Source organism: Bos javanicus, chromosome 2, assembly GCF_032452875.1.
Source record: "Bos javanicus breed banteng chromosome 2, ARS-OSU_banteng_1.0, whole genome shotgun sequence".
NCBI lineage: Eukaryota > Metazoa > Chordata > Mammalia > Artiodactyla > Bovidae > Bos > Bos javanicus.
Window position 1 is genome coordinate 111,218,972 of NC_083869.1, and position 14,542 is coordinate 111,233,513.

The window sequence follows — 14,542 nt, forward strand, 5'->3', positions numbered from 1 at the left end:
GGTTGGATTAACCATAGGGACCAAGTTAGGATCAGAAGCCTTTTCTAGCAGAAATTAGATAAAATTACAGTGTAGGGAGTCCCTTAAATATAATCTTTATGGGAAAGATCACTCCTAGAAAATTCAGTGGTTTAAAGAATTAAATTCAGAATTCCCTTACACTTGAATTAAACTCTTAGCTTGATTTCTTTGCAGCGTCTTTTGAGTTTATATATTTGGGTTATATATCTAGTGCTTTTTCAGAGCACATATATTCTCTGAAACTTATGAAACTCATTTAGATTCTAGAATCTAGGAGGTAGCTCATAGGCTTATCTTTGGAGTGTGAAATTCTTAAAAATTGTAATCCTACACGTTTTGGCCAAATTCTCATCTGCTTTCTCACCCCCACAGAGCTCCTTTTGAAGTCATTGGAGCTCCATGTGCTGAGCATTTTGTGGGGGGAGGGTGCAGTGAGAGTTTGGGACTACTAAGTTAAACAAGTATCTTAATTTCAGTTGCCTTAACCATCAAGTTCAGTTCAGTCGCTCAGTTGTGTCTGACTCTTTGCAACCCCATGGACTGCAGCATGCCAGGCTTCCCTGTCCATCATTAACTGCCAGAGCCTACTCAAACTCAAGTCTATTGCATCAGTGATGCCATCCAACCATCTCATCCTCTGTTGTCCCGTTCTCCTCCTGCCCTTGATCTTTCCCAGCATCAGAATCTTTTCCAGCAAGTCAGTTCTTCGCATCAGGTGGCCAAAGTAAGTATTGGAGTTTCAGCTTCAGCATCCATCCTTCCAATGAACATTCAGGACTGATTTCCTTTAGGATGAACTGGTTGGATCTCCTTGCAGTCCAAGGGACTCTCAATTGCCTTCTCCAACACCACAGTTCAAAAGCATCAATTCTTCAGTGCTCTTTATAGAGCTTTCTTTATAGTCCAACTCTCACATCCATACATGACTACTGGAAAAACCATAGCTTTGACTAGACGGACCTTTGTTGGTAAAGTAATGTCTCTGCTTTTTAATATGCTGTCTAGGTTGGTCATAGCTTTTCTTCCAAGGAGCAAGCGTCTTTTAATTTCATGGCTGCAGTCACCATCTGCAGTGATTTTGGAGCCTCCTAAAAACAGTCTCTCACTGTTTCCATTGTTTCCCCATCTATTTGCCATGAAGTGATGGGACCAGATGCCATGATCTTTGTTTTCTGAATGTTGAGCTTTAAGCCAACTTTTTCACTCTCCTCTTTCACTTTCCTCAAGAGGCTCTTTAGTTCTTCTTCACTTTCTGCCATAAGGGTGGTGTCATCTGCATATCTGAGGTTATTGATATTTCTCCCGGCAATCTTGATTCCCACTTGTGCTCCATCCAGTCCAGCATTTCTCATGATGTACTGTGAATATAAGTTAAATAAGCAAGGTGACAGTACACAGCCTTGATGTACTCCTTACCCGGTTTGGAACCAGTCTGTTGTTCCATGTCCAGTTTTAATTGTTGCTTCTTGACCTGTGTACAGATTTCTCAGGAGGCAGGTCAGGTGGTCTGGTATTACTATCTCTTGAAGAATTTTCCACAGTTTCTTGTGATCCACACAGTCAAAGGCTTTGGCATAGTCAAAGCAGAAGTAGATGTTTTTCTGCCATGGACTATACAGTCTATGGAATTCTCCAGGCCAGAATACTGGAGTGGTTAGCCTTTCCCTTTTCCAGGGGATCTTCCCAATCCAGGGATTAAACCCAGGTCTGCCGCATTGCAGGCGAATTCTTTACTAGCTGAGCCACAAGGGAAGCCCCTTATCCATTAAAGTAAGAATTTATTTCTCAAGTCCAACTTGGAATTGGACCCTAGAGGGCAGTATTCAACTATTTTTCCATTTTTATATTCATCCAACCTGCTTAATTCTATTATCGAAATGCATTTTTGAAAATGAATATGGTTAGATGGTTTTAAGGTGTGTGAGACATATGTTAATGACACAGGCATGTTTGGGAACTGTCAATAGATTTTTGCAGCAAGAATAGCTTTCTGTCTAATCTGTGTAAAATTAAGGATTTATGGTTTGATCTAAGTTGGAGAAAATTCCTAGACACTTGAAAGGGGATTGCTACTAAGATAAGACTTGATGTTACCTGCACAAGTGAAATGTTGAAAGCCCTGCTGAGCCAGTGAGTATTCTACAGAGGGACTTTGGTGACTAGTGTAGCTACACCCCACCTGGCTGTATCAGTGGAGACTTGTCTATCAGTACTTTGTGTATCCAGAATTAGTTACAGCAGTTCAAATTGAATGGCCATGAACATTTCTGTTAGCTTGGGTCTGGCCAGTGTCTGTTTGTGAATCATATTGTACTATCTGATATTGAAATCCAATAATTCTTAAGTAGTAGAAGTTATTTTTAAAAGAAAAACAATTGCCCAAATGATAAAAATTTAGCAGAAAATTTTAAGTTGTCATAGAAGATACCACAAAATAGCTAATTTTCAAAATAGAGTTTTCCCTTGAAACTTGCTTTCTAGCTTTTTGTTAGAACAAAATAGTTTATATACAGACATAACTTTCTGTTGAAATTTGGAACACATCCTGGCATCCTTCTGGAGATTAATATTTTGATGATTGAAAGCTCTTTGTGTGTTTTTTTGTTTGTTTTATCAGGTTATTCTTGGAAGCTATAATTGGCTTTCCTACGAAGATGTCTTTGTGAGAGCCTTTAATTTTGGAAACGGCTTACAGATGCTGGGTCAGAAGCCCAAGACCAACATCGCCATCTTCTGTGAGACCAGGGCAGAGTGGATGGTTGCTGCACAGGCCTGCTTCATGTATAATTTTCAGCGTACGTGGGCTTCCTTACCTTCTCGAAGCATGGACCTGGTGTTGTGGGAGAGATGATACTTACTATTTATGATAAGTATTTCCTCCCGGGATAAAATTCTGATGTTAATTTTAACCTTTGTTACAATTTAAGACATACTGGTTTGTTCAGTTGTGGAACAAATTACCCGTGTAGTAAGAGGACTTGAACCTATTCTGAGGGGACTTTGTGGGTCTGGGGAACTAAATCTACACCTGTGGGTCATTGCTCTGCTACCCCTTCTCAGAATTGTCCTTTAAAGTTAGTGTCATCTTGTTAGGCCATTTTTACAGTTGACAGCTGGCCTCTAAAGCACTTCCAACACTCAAACCTAGCTGCTAGTTAAACGATAGAGACTTTTTATGTTGTATAAATATAAGACGACTTGTGGAAGTTGTGATGCCTGTGAGGTCGTCTGAGAAGTTTCGTTCAGAGGTTATGGTGTCAGTTGTGGTATTAAACATGGACATTGTTTTATACTTCAGATGAAATGGAAAGGATACTTTTTATCATCAAATTTCTTTTTGTAAATGCCTCCACTGTATTTTGTTTTTAAACTGGTATACCTTTTTGTTTTCATAGGTTTGGGTTTATAGTATGTTTCTTTTAAGAAGCTTTAAATTATCTCTTAAAGTGACTTTGTTTAACTTCTCATTATTATTTAATTTTGACATTTCTAAGACTATTTTTCTTAAAATTTTTCTACTTTAGAATAAGTAGTATTACCACTCATTAGGTGCTATTTTTTAAAGAAATAATATCTTAAATATGACATTCAGTGTCTTATTGGTATATTTTTTATATTTTGGTATCAAATAGTTAACATCTATGACTTTGACATTTTACAAGTCAAATATAATTCCTTTCAACATCACAGTTTCAGAGTAGCATCTGTAGGTGAAAGAAAACAAAAAAATTTTAAAATGTTGAAATTTTGTGGGGGAATTATAGAAGAGTGAGTAGGAGTCATGTTAATATATTAAAATGATTTAGAATAACACAGCACAATTAGACCACAAATTATGGATCTAACATTTTAGGGTTTAGATGTTCCGTCAGTGGTCAGAGGCTTTATTTAATTGCACTTGGTGCTTCTATGAAATGTCAAGTATTTGACTTGCCCTTTCTTTTCCCTGTAGTTGTTACGCTGTATGCTACTCTAGGGGGTCCAGCAATTGTTCATGGATTAAATGAAACAGAGGTGACCAACATCATTACTAGTAAAGAACTCTTGCAGACAAAATTGAAGGTGAGAACTAGCTTTTCTACCTTGTGCTCATCTATTTTCAAGTCTATGTTCAATAAATTTTTAATTCTAAGCGTTATTTTTAAACTAGTAATTCACTTATTCTGAAGCATTGAGTACAAGTTTCAGAACTTTTTAAAGGAAAGTTAATGACTTTACGAAACTACAAGAGAAAGGAATTTTAGTTTCTGAACTCTATGAAAACAATAATATCTGATCCCCCCACTCCCCTTTTTTAAACAAGTTTATAAGAGTATTCCCTTCCTCTCTCCCTATATCTTTATTTGCCTCTTAAAGCATGGGGAACATTTGGCTACCCTGTAGTTCAGGCAGTATGTGTTTATATGCCCATTTTTGCAAGGAATTAACTTTATTGATTAAAATTATACCAAAGAACAGGTATACACAGTAAATCTAATATTATAAAGCAGTAACATATATTTCAAACCAATAGTTGTCCATCCGAAAAAAGGGGTAGTCATGCCAGTACACTTCACCCTTGCTTTTTTGAGGCAAGAAATTAACAATTTGAAACATGGTAAACTACTTTTCTTGTGCCCTGGATTATTTGCCACGCTCGTTAATATAGAGTAATGAAGAATATGCTTCCCAGGTGGCGCAGTGGTAAAGCCTCCACCTGCCAGTGCAGGAGGTGCGGGTTCGATCCCTGCATGGGAAGATCCCCAGGAGTAGGAAATGACAAGCTACTCTAGTATTCTGGCTGGGATAATCCCATGGACAGAGGAGCCTGGTGGGCTGTAGTCCATGGGGTTGCAGAGTTGGACACGACTGAGCACGCACACACGTTCACTCATGTTCAGAGAAAACTGCAGTGGATCCTTGTGTGTTTCCAGGACATTGTTTCTCTGGTCCCTCGCCTGCGGCACATCATCACTGTAGATGGAAAGCCGCCGACCTGGTCTGAGTTCCCCAAGGGCGTCATCGTGCACACCATGGCGGCCGTGCGGGCTCTGGGAGCCAAGGCCAGCATGGGTACGTGGCGGGTCCTTGCTTCCTTGTGTGTGTTCTGCAGTGACTGTGTTCTCTAGATGTGATCCAGGTATCTGATTCTAAAGTTAGATCAAGTGATAAACTGGTTTTCTAGATCATCACTTTGGGAAGAAAGGTCACCCTAAGTATACCATCTTCTACTCTTTAAAAAAAAACTTAAGGAAAAATACAAACATTAATTTATGAATGTTCTAAAAGTAGTATTTATTTGAAATTAATTTAAAATACTTTTTTCCATGATACAGTTTTCCTGTTCTCCTTTTTAGATGGTTTAAAGTTAGTTTTAGAAATAATGTCATTAAACTTGTAGGATTTCACAAAAGCTGTTAGGATGGTGGGACTATACTTCACTCGGCTTGGAAACAGGGTTATGCTGAGGTTAATTCTGTGCATGTTGAATTTAGGTGCACTAAATTCACATACAGCTTTGTAGTGGGCAGTGGTGTGTTCAAGTCTAGTATGCTGGAGTTTGGAGTTAAACGATTTAGAAGCTGAGAACAGGTTTTAATTAAAGCCAAGGGAGTAGGTGACACCCATAGAGAAAGGTACCTTCAAAGGCCACCACGAATTGGCCGAAGAAGAAGGAAGAGATCAGTGGTGTGTGACTCATGGGGGTCGAGTGAAGGAGCCTCTCAGAAGGCGGGAGTCTTTTGTAGGACCAGGTGCACTGGAGGAGCCCAGTGACGCAGGGACTGCAAGAGCACCATTGGACTTCTTAGCCAGAGTCGCTTCAGAGAACAGTTTCTAGAAAATGGTGGCAGTGGAGAATGGTACCATGGGACAGAGGAGTGAATGGCAGGTTAGGAAGCAAGAACTTGAGTAATAACAGTTGTCAAGAAGTACATCTTGACAGGTACGAGAGCAAGGGTGCTCTTGGGAACAAGTTTAAAATGTTTTCCCTGTTTACTGAGAAGACCACGTTTAGGGTAGTTCCAAGATTAATTCAGGCAGAGGAGTGGTGCTGCCGGTGACATACTTCTCTTTGTCTTTCTACTGTGTCACCTGTCTGGGATGCTGGCTGCTGTTCCTGGGCCTGTGCCAAAGCGGGGAGAATTCTGAGTGTAGCCATGTTAGCTTCACACTGTGAAGTAGAGAATAGTTTTAGCAAATGCCTCGGTACCCTGGTCTAATTTCTTAGTTGAATCACTGGCATAGCCTTTTGTCTCTCTCCCTCTGTTGTTTCCTTTTTAAGTTAGGTAGCCACACAGTAGCTAACGTGATCCTTGTTGCGGACAAGCCCCTGTTCAAAGTGATGTTGCTTTCCACGCAGTGTGATATCCAGAGTCGTGGGCCTGACCTTGGAGACTCTGCACGATGGGGTCCTGGCAGTTACTTCACCTTCGTTTCCTGCCACTTTTCCTAACATTTTCTCACCTGGTCTTGCTTTATTTTTCTTCATAACTCTTATAAATTATAGATTTGTGTACATCTATCCAAGTAGACTATGTCTCATGTGCAGGGACTTGATCTATTTTATCAGCCTTTGTGTGAGTACAGTTAGTAGTTGTTGAGTTAACAAATGATTATAAAAAAATTGGTGACATAGCTAAATTTCTCAGGAGTATGTGTCTTCTCTAATGCAGAAAACAAACCCCTTAGCAAACCAGCGCCCTCAGATATTGCAGTAATCATGTACACAAGTGGATCCACAGGAATTCCAAAGGGGGTCATGATCTCTCATAGTAACATTATTGCTGGTATAACTGGGATGGCGGAAAGGATTCCAGAACTCGGGTATGTTATTATTTACGTTAATTATTTACATTTATGTCATTTCTTAGTATATGATCAAATTAGTCCTTCAGAGTCTGTTTACAGTTAGGCATTTCTTCAAAAGAGACATCAAAATTACAAAATAATTATAGTTGTGGGATTTAAAAGGTATCATTGTTAATATTTACTTTTTACTTTAAAAGTGCAGACTTGACCTGATTTAAATGTCTTAAATATTTTAATCAGTTCATATTATTACCGTCATAGTCATTTTTATACCTTAATATTATAATTCAAGTGAACAGATAATATATCCACTAAGTATTTATTGAGCTTCTGTATTCAGTCTCTGATTTTTCCTTTTAAGACACAGTTGAGTAGTAGCAAGGGGAGAGTGGGTCTCCTGGAATGTGAAAGAGATCAGTGAGGAAGCCAGACGGGAGAGAGTTTTAGGGAAGCAAGGATAACATTCCCAGAGATGGAATCAGTATTGTGATGACTGATCTTGTACAGCAGTTGGGTATTTTTGTTGCCTTTAAGTGTAACAATTATAAATACCCACATGTTACTGTGGAATTGAATTTGGGGATGCAGATAGAAATCTCTTACGTATGCAAAACTTTCAGGAAAAAAATTAAGAGCAACTAGTTCCTTCTAGGAAGTTGCCCTTCATATTTTGAGAATGAGAACAGTTCTTGAAATAATATGCACATGTATACATATACATTTTGTTATATAATGTATAATTTAACTTTCAGAACAAGAATCTCTTCCTGAGATTCCTGGCAGGCAATTGTGGATTCTCTTTGAACGGTCCTTTTTGATATCCCATTAGTTGTCAAATCCCTCCTTGGGGGATTTCTTCTGTGCTTCAGAATCCCTCATATTTTTACCCACTCCGAGTCCTGATCTCTTCTGCTGTAGAGCTTTGCTTGTGCAGCGCTCAGTTAGGGAGCACCTTCCAGGAGGACTGGAAACGGAGCCACTTCTTGTTTGTCTGCCTCCTCAGCTTCAGATGGAGCTGTATCGTAATGCTTTTCTCCTGACACCCCCAGGGTCTGTCATACACACACGTGCATGCATGGAGCCCAGAGGGTCCTCCCATTGCCTTTTAAAGCTGCTCCCGCTGGAGTCACTTTTCACAGAAACAGCACCTGACTGTTGCTTCTTGCATCTTCCTTTTCTTCTAGGGAGAAAGATGTTTACATTGGATATTTGCCTCTGGCCCACGTCTTAGAATTAAGTGCTGAGCTTGTCTGTCTCTCCCATGGATGCCGCATTGGCTACTCTTCACCACAGACTTTAGCAGATCAGGTAAAGGAATTTCTGTGATTTGAGATACTGCTGCTGCTGCTGCTAAGTCGCTTCAGTCATGTCCAACTCTGTGCGACCCCATAGACGGCAGCCCACCAGGCTCCCCTGCCCCTGGGATTGTCCAGTCAAGAACACTGGAGTGGGTTGCCATTTCCTTCTCCAGTGCATGAAAGTGAAAAGTGAAAGTGAAGTCGCTTGGTTGTGTCTGACTCTTAGTGACCCCATGGACTGCAGCCTACCAGGCTCCTCCATCCATGGGATTTTCCAGGCAAGAGTACTGGAGTGGGTTGCCATTGCCTTCTCCTTGAGATACTAAGAAACCATAATGATCTTTAACACAATTTTCATTCAGTATGACAGTATACTATAAGGATAACAGTTAATCATTTCAAAAGAACTTGCCTTTTAAGGTCTATTTAGAATATGAGTGGATTAAAATGGGCTTCCCTTGTGGCTCAGCTGGTAAAGAATCTGCCTGCAATGTGGGAGACCTGGGTTCGATCCCTGAGTTAGGAAGATTCCCTGGAGAAGGAAAAGGCTACCCACTCCACTATTCTGGCCTGGAGAATTCCACGGACTGTATAGTCCACGGGGTCACAAAGAGTTGGACCCGACTGAGCGACTTTCATGTCACATCACAGATTAAAATTACAGAATTTTGAAATATATTTTTTAAGTGTTTCATTGAATTTTTAAAATAATGATCACTTTATGTAAACCTGTTTTCTCTTTGTAGTCTTCAAAAATAAAAAAAGGAAGCAAAGGAGATACATCCATGTTGAAACCAACACTGATGGCAGCTGTCCCGGTAAGAATTGACCATTAATCAATATTGAGTGCTAAAAAAAAAAGCATCTCCAGAATGTAACTGCTAGTGGAAAAGACATTGTTGACAAGGTAGTTTATGTAGGATTTACTCCTTATTTGTTACCTATGTTATCTTGAGCTCTGAAGTATTTATTTGGTCATGTTTTATCTTTTTCATCTTGTTTATTAAGCAGTCAACTTAATAGTAGTTTCAGCTTCCATATGATATTATCAATTCCTTTCCTTAAAGAGCTGCTTGCTCAAATCAGTTTTGTGATATCTGTTTGCTGTTAGTAGAGACCTGAAGCCCAGCAGGAGATAGGAGGAAAGGTTGGAGATCATCTCCTCCTAAGCAAATCACACCTCCTGAGTCCCTTAGGGAGAGTCTGGCCTAGACACCAGAAAAAAGTGACAGAGAAGTTGGTGCCACTTTGAATTGTCCGAGAATCTCTGTGATGGCTCAGATGGTAAAGTCTGCCTGCCATGTGGGAGACCTGGATTCCATCCCTGGGTTGGGAAGATCCCCTAGAGAAGGAAATGGCAACCCACTCCAGTATTCTTGCTTGGAAAATCCCATGGACGGAGGAGCCTGGCAGGCTGCAGCCATGAGGTTGCAAAGAGTTGGGCACAACTGGATGACTGACAGAGAAGCACTATGCATCTTAATTTCGTGTCAGGCATAGGGAGAGGCCTGGGAATGAGACCAATAGAAATGGGGCGATAGTGATTCTCTGTGCCCCTAATGTACATTTTACATTAGACTTTATGATTTTGTTTGAATTTTAACTGGATACCAAATGTTCCGGATTGCTCAGCTGGTAAAGAATCCGCCTGCCAGTGCAAGAGACGCAAGAGACACTGGTTTTATCCCTGTGTTAGAAAGATCCCCTGGAGAGGAAAATGGCAGCCCACTCCAGTATTCTTGCCTGGAGAATTCCATGGACAGAGGAGCCTGGCAGGCTGCAGTCCAAAGGGTTGCAAAGGGAGGACACGACTGAACTGCTGCACACACCAAATGTTCACATAATAATGTTCACATTATTATGTAGTTTTTCTAAAGGCAAATATAAATGATCAGTAGTTTTGAAGTTTCAGTAGGTATGTAGTTTCCTTAATAATATCTTTCTTTAAATTTTTGATTCATATGAATATTAAATATAGTATAAAATTGTGGAGAGAAACTATTTCAAGTCAGTAAAGTGTATGTCATAGTAATAGCAGTAGCAAGCAAAATACAGTTCAGGCAAGGAAATTTTTTCCTGGGTGCAGCATTAAAAATCAAAACCAGCAAGCAAAATAACCCCATGGTTTTTGTGAGCCAAGAATGTAGTACTTCATATCTTCCTAAGATAAAATTAGGAGAATTTAAAAAGTCGTTTCATATAGATGTTCATTTATTTAGTGAGTTTAGTTTTTAGCTCAGAATAAGTAAGATAACCTGGAGAAGGAAATGGCAACCCACTCCAGTATTCTTGCCTGGAGAGTCCCATGGACAGAGGAGCCTGGCAGGCTGCAGTCCACGGGGTTGCAAAGAGCTGGACACAGCTGAGTACACACACAAGTAAGATAAATAAACAAAGCAGTGTAAAGAATCAGTGGTGGCATATTACTGCCCTAAGGTTTTTAATATTTCCCCTTTCTTTACTACTGCTAAACATCTATTAAAAATTGCTTTTACTGAAATCTCATTTTTAAACAAAGTGTGGCTCTATTTTAAAAGTTTATTATTGACAGAATGTCTCTTTTAAAATGTCTCTCTTAATGGAAATAGTAATCTCATGTTAAGCTTTTAAATAAGGTAGCTGAGAGCATTATTGACTATATTAAGTCATTTGTATATTTTTAGGAAATCATGGATCGAATCTACAAAAATGTCATGAATAAAGTGAATGAAATGAGCAGTTTTCAACGCAATCTGTTTATTCTGGCCTATAATTACAAAATGGAACAGATTTCAAAAGGGCACAGTACTCCGCTGTGTGATAGGTGCGTAAAAGGCTCTTCCTCCGTCATAATTTGATCATTTGTTCACATTAATTATCTTAAGGGTCTCTAAAAATTCCATCTCGCATAAGAATATGAGCAGTTATTTGAAAAATATCACCAAAAATTTTATTGTACTAATAGTGTGTTTATATCTTTGGTGGCCACTTACATGATTTTAATTATTTTGAGAAGTAGTTTCTCTTTGCTTTTAAATTTATTTTGATAGGAATAGAAAATGGCAACCAGGTATTAAACGTTTTGTGACCTATTCCACCCCTCCCCCCATGGCACTAATAGGATAAGTATATTTAACTGTAAAGTAGTTGAGAAATTAGAAAATAACAGTATGATGACATTCAAATTACTTTTTATGGGGATATTAATAGTTTTCAAATGTGTCACATTTAAAGCTTTATAATTTTTTCCTGCCTTTTACTAATCTCTGCTTTGTACATAACTGCTTTGTAAACCTATTTTATATATATACATATATGTATTTATGTAATACATATGTATTTATACACACATATAATATATGTGCACATATATATACATATATGTATATATAATACATACGTATTTATACACACACATAATATATATATGTGCACATATGTTTATGTGCATATATATATGTATTTATATATACACAGATATGTATTTGTATACTTTCCTGTAGCTCAGATGGTAAAGAATCTTCCTGCAATGCAGGAGACCTGGGTTCAATTCCTAGGTCAGGAAGATCCTCTGAAGAAGGGAATGGCAATCCACTCCAGTATTCTTGCCTGGAAAATCCCATGGACAGAGGAACCTGGCAGGCCACAGTTCATGGGGTTGCAAAGAGTCAGACACGACTAAGTGACTATCACTACTATATATACACACATATATATTTATATATACACATATATATTAGATATATTTATATACACACATATTTTAAATGGTTGCCTTTTGATCTTTGCCTTTTTCAAAGTTATTAAAATACAGACAAAACCCTTCCCCTCTTTTCATCAAGGTAGTAAGCGGTCTCTTTATTTAGTGTATTTTCAGAAGCATTTCAATTAGATATTAGAGTTGTTTCCTTTTTAAATTTACCGGATACTTTGAATTAGTGAAATTCTAAAGAGCTAAATTGCTATTTACAGATATGTATACATTTCTAATGAAATAAGCTAAAGCAAAAAAATAATTTGCTTTTAATAATAAACTTCATGAAGATACAGTCAAGTTATTCAGTATTAATATGTATTATATAATGATATAAAACTAATTATTCTGGCCATAAGCAAAGGATTTCCGTTACTATACAAAATTAAACCTGGCAATTTTGAATTCTAATATTTCTTGCAGTTCTTAAGAGAAAATCACATTTTCTTGGTCAAGTAAACTTGGTTGGATAGACATTTAGATTTAAATAGTGCGTCAAGAGAATTCTTAAATTGGCTTTGTGACTTTGGATAAATCACTTGGTCTCAACGTCTCACAGGCACACCTCATTGTGTTGCGCTTTGCTTTATTGTATTTCACAAGTAACTGTGATTTTCTTTTTAAACAAATGGAAGGTTTGTGGCGACCCTCTATTGTCAGGTGGTTAGCATTTGCCAAGAATAAAGTATTTCTTAATTAAGGTATGCATTGCTGTTTATACATACTGCTGTTGCACAGTTAATAAACCACAGTATAGTATAAACATAATTTTTGTATGTACCAAGATACCAAAATTGAAGTGACTTGCTTTATTGTGATTGTCTCTCTATTGCTATGGTCTGGAACCAAACCCTAAATTATCTTCGAGGTGTTCCTATATATCAAAATTGGGAGATTAGTCTAAATGATTTGGAAAATCCCATTCAGCTTTAAAATTCTGTGATTGGATTTTTTTTTTTTAGCTTTATTTTCCGGAAAGTTCGAGGCTTGCTAGGTGGAAATATTCGACTTCTGTTGTGTGGAGGTGCTCCACTTTCTGCAACCACACAGCGATTCATGAACATCTGTTTTTGCTGTCCTGTTGGTCAGGGGTATGGACTCACTGAATCTTGTGGGGCTGGAACAATTACAGAAGGTTAGTGTTGTCTGAAGAGTGGTGCCTATAACAGAGGCTGGGGTACAACTCCTGGCCCTTTTGGTATGGGTTGTTGTTTGCAAATATATAGAAAATCAGTTAAAATATTTGTGTAAATCCCAAGTACTGTGATTGTTGAAATCAGTTTTCAGAATGTATTAGGTATGTCTGAATGTCACTAGTTCATGTAGAGGAGTTTTTCATGTTAAACTTATGATAGGTAGTATTAAAAACTACTTGCATTTAATGGCAGCAGCAGCATTCTAGAAAAGAAGGTTAAGTAACAAGCATTAGCTGTATTGTATGCATATATGATCTTATATCAGTTATTAAATTTCTTTTTATGTAGAAAAATTAGTGTGTTTGTTTAGGTTTATAAAAGGGTCAAATTCAGAAATGTTTATTGAGGTGAGTGGTCTGTGTTAAAATAAGTGCAATGAGAAACTAGAGAATCTAATTTTAGTCTGGAGAATCTAATTCCCAGAGTTTATCATGGTGACGAGTTTAGGTGACTGGTCCATCACCCAGGTGGTTCCCAGGTGACTCTCTAGTGCCCCTTGTGCTCTTTTATAGAGGAAAGTTACTTTGTTTTCAAGTCCAAGAAAAAATTATGCTTCTCCTTTGTTTTCTCTAGATATTTGTAGACACTAAACCTTATTCATGTTCCTTTCTTTGCCCTAAGTGATTTTGTGTACCATTCTTATGCCAGGTTTATCCTGCACTACTTCCATGTTTTCCAGTTTTCTGTTATGTCCTCTATCATTTTCATATTTTTGGAAGCTGCTTGTAAGTCTTGGTTTGCAGAAAACACACAAGCATTCTTAAAAACATGCACGTTCAGTTCCCAAGGAGCTGTAATTTCTTTGATTTTTAAGGTTTCCATTGGTTGTGCGATTAAGCAGTGATGGTTTATGTTGTAAATAAATCTGTAAAGTATCATGTATCAAACTTTTATTTCTGATATTTGAATGGTCCTTGAAAAGGAAACCTAATGCAGTAGTAATTCATAATAGTGGTGAAGTCTTGCCCCAGATCTTTGAAAGTGAACAGTCTGAACCTCCAGCCTGGCCTCTGAACTCTTACTGTATGAGTTTAAATAGGGTATGGTAGCGTAAGCTGAGGTGAGGGGAGCTTCAGAGGTCTCACTTTGAAGACTGGAGAGGTTATTTGTCCTGCAAAGCTGTGTTAAGTCGAGTAAGAAAGTGGAATAGCTGTAAACCATTGTACTCTTTCATCCTTAAAAACAGGGAAGGCAGAGTCATGAACCAAGCAGCTACTTAGTGGGTGTATGAAAATGTGATGGTATGGAATCTGGGAAAATTGGAGCAGGCCTGTCCTGTCTGTTAGGGGCTATAGTTGTTGCTGTGCTGGAAATGTGGACCCACGGCTCTTGGAGATTCTGTACTCTTCTGTAAAGTGTCTTGTTTATAACCACTTAAGATTAAAGAAACAAAACACCTCAGTGTGGGCTACACAGCCTGGTTCACCACTGTGCTACTTCTGCTTGTAAAGGTTCTCTGGGGATATCTAAGCTTTGGGATAAATCTTTGTAATTAAAAAAAAATG

General features: G+C 38.3%; 1 protein-coding gene across 1 annotated transcript in view; it reads left to right on the top strand.

Moving 5' to 3' along the window:
• Positions 1–14,542, top strand: part of ACSL3 (acyl-CoA synthetase long chain family member 3) — a 74,913-nt gene that overhangs the window by 49,516 nt on the left and 10,855 nt on the right. Inside the window, exons 3-10 of the mRNA XM_061386411.1 lie at positions 2,639–2,816; positions 3,974–4,083; positions 4,935–5,073; positions 6,675–6,825; positions 7,995–8,118; positions 8,855–8,926; positions 10,772–10,911; positions 12,804–12,976. Coding sequence (XP_061242395.1) covers positions 2,639–2,816; positions 3,974–4,083; positions 4,935–5,073; positions 6,675–6,825; positions 7,995–8,118; positions 8,855–8,926; positions 10,772–10,911; positions 12,804–12,976 — 1,087 coding nt within the window. The remainder of the gene's footprint in view (positions 1–2,638; positions 2,817–3,973; positions 4,084–4,934; positions 5,074–6,674; positions 6,826–7,994; positions 8,119–8,854; positions 8,927–10,771; positions 10,912–12,803; positions 12,977–14,542) is intronic.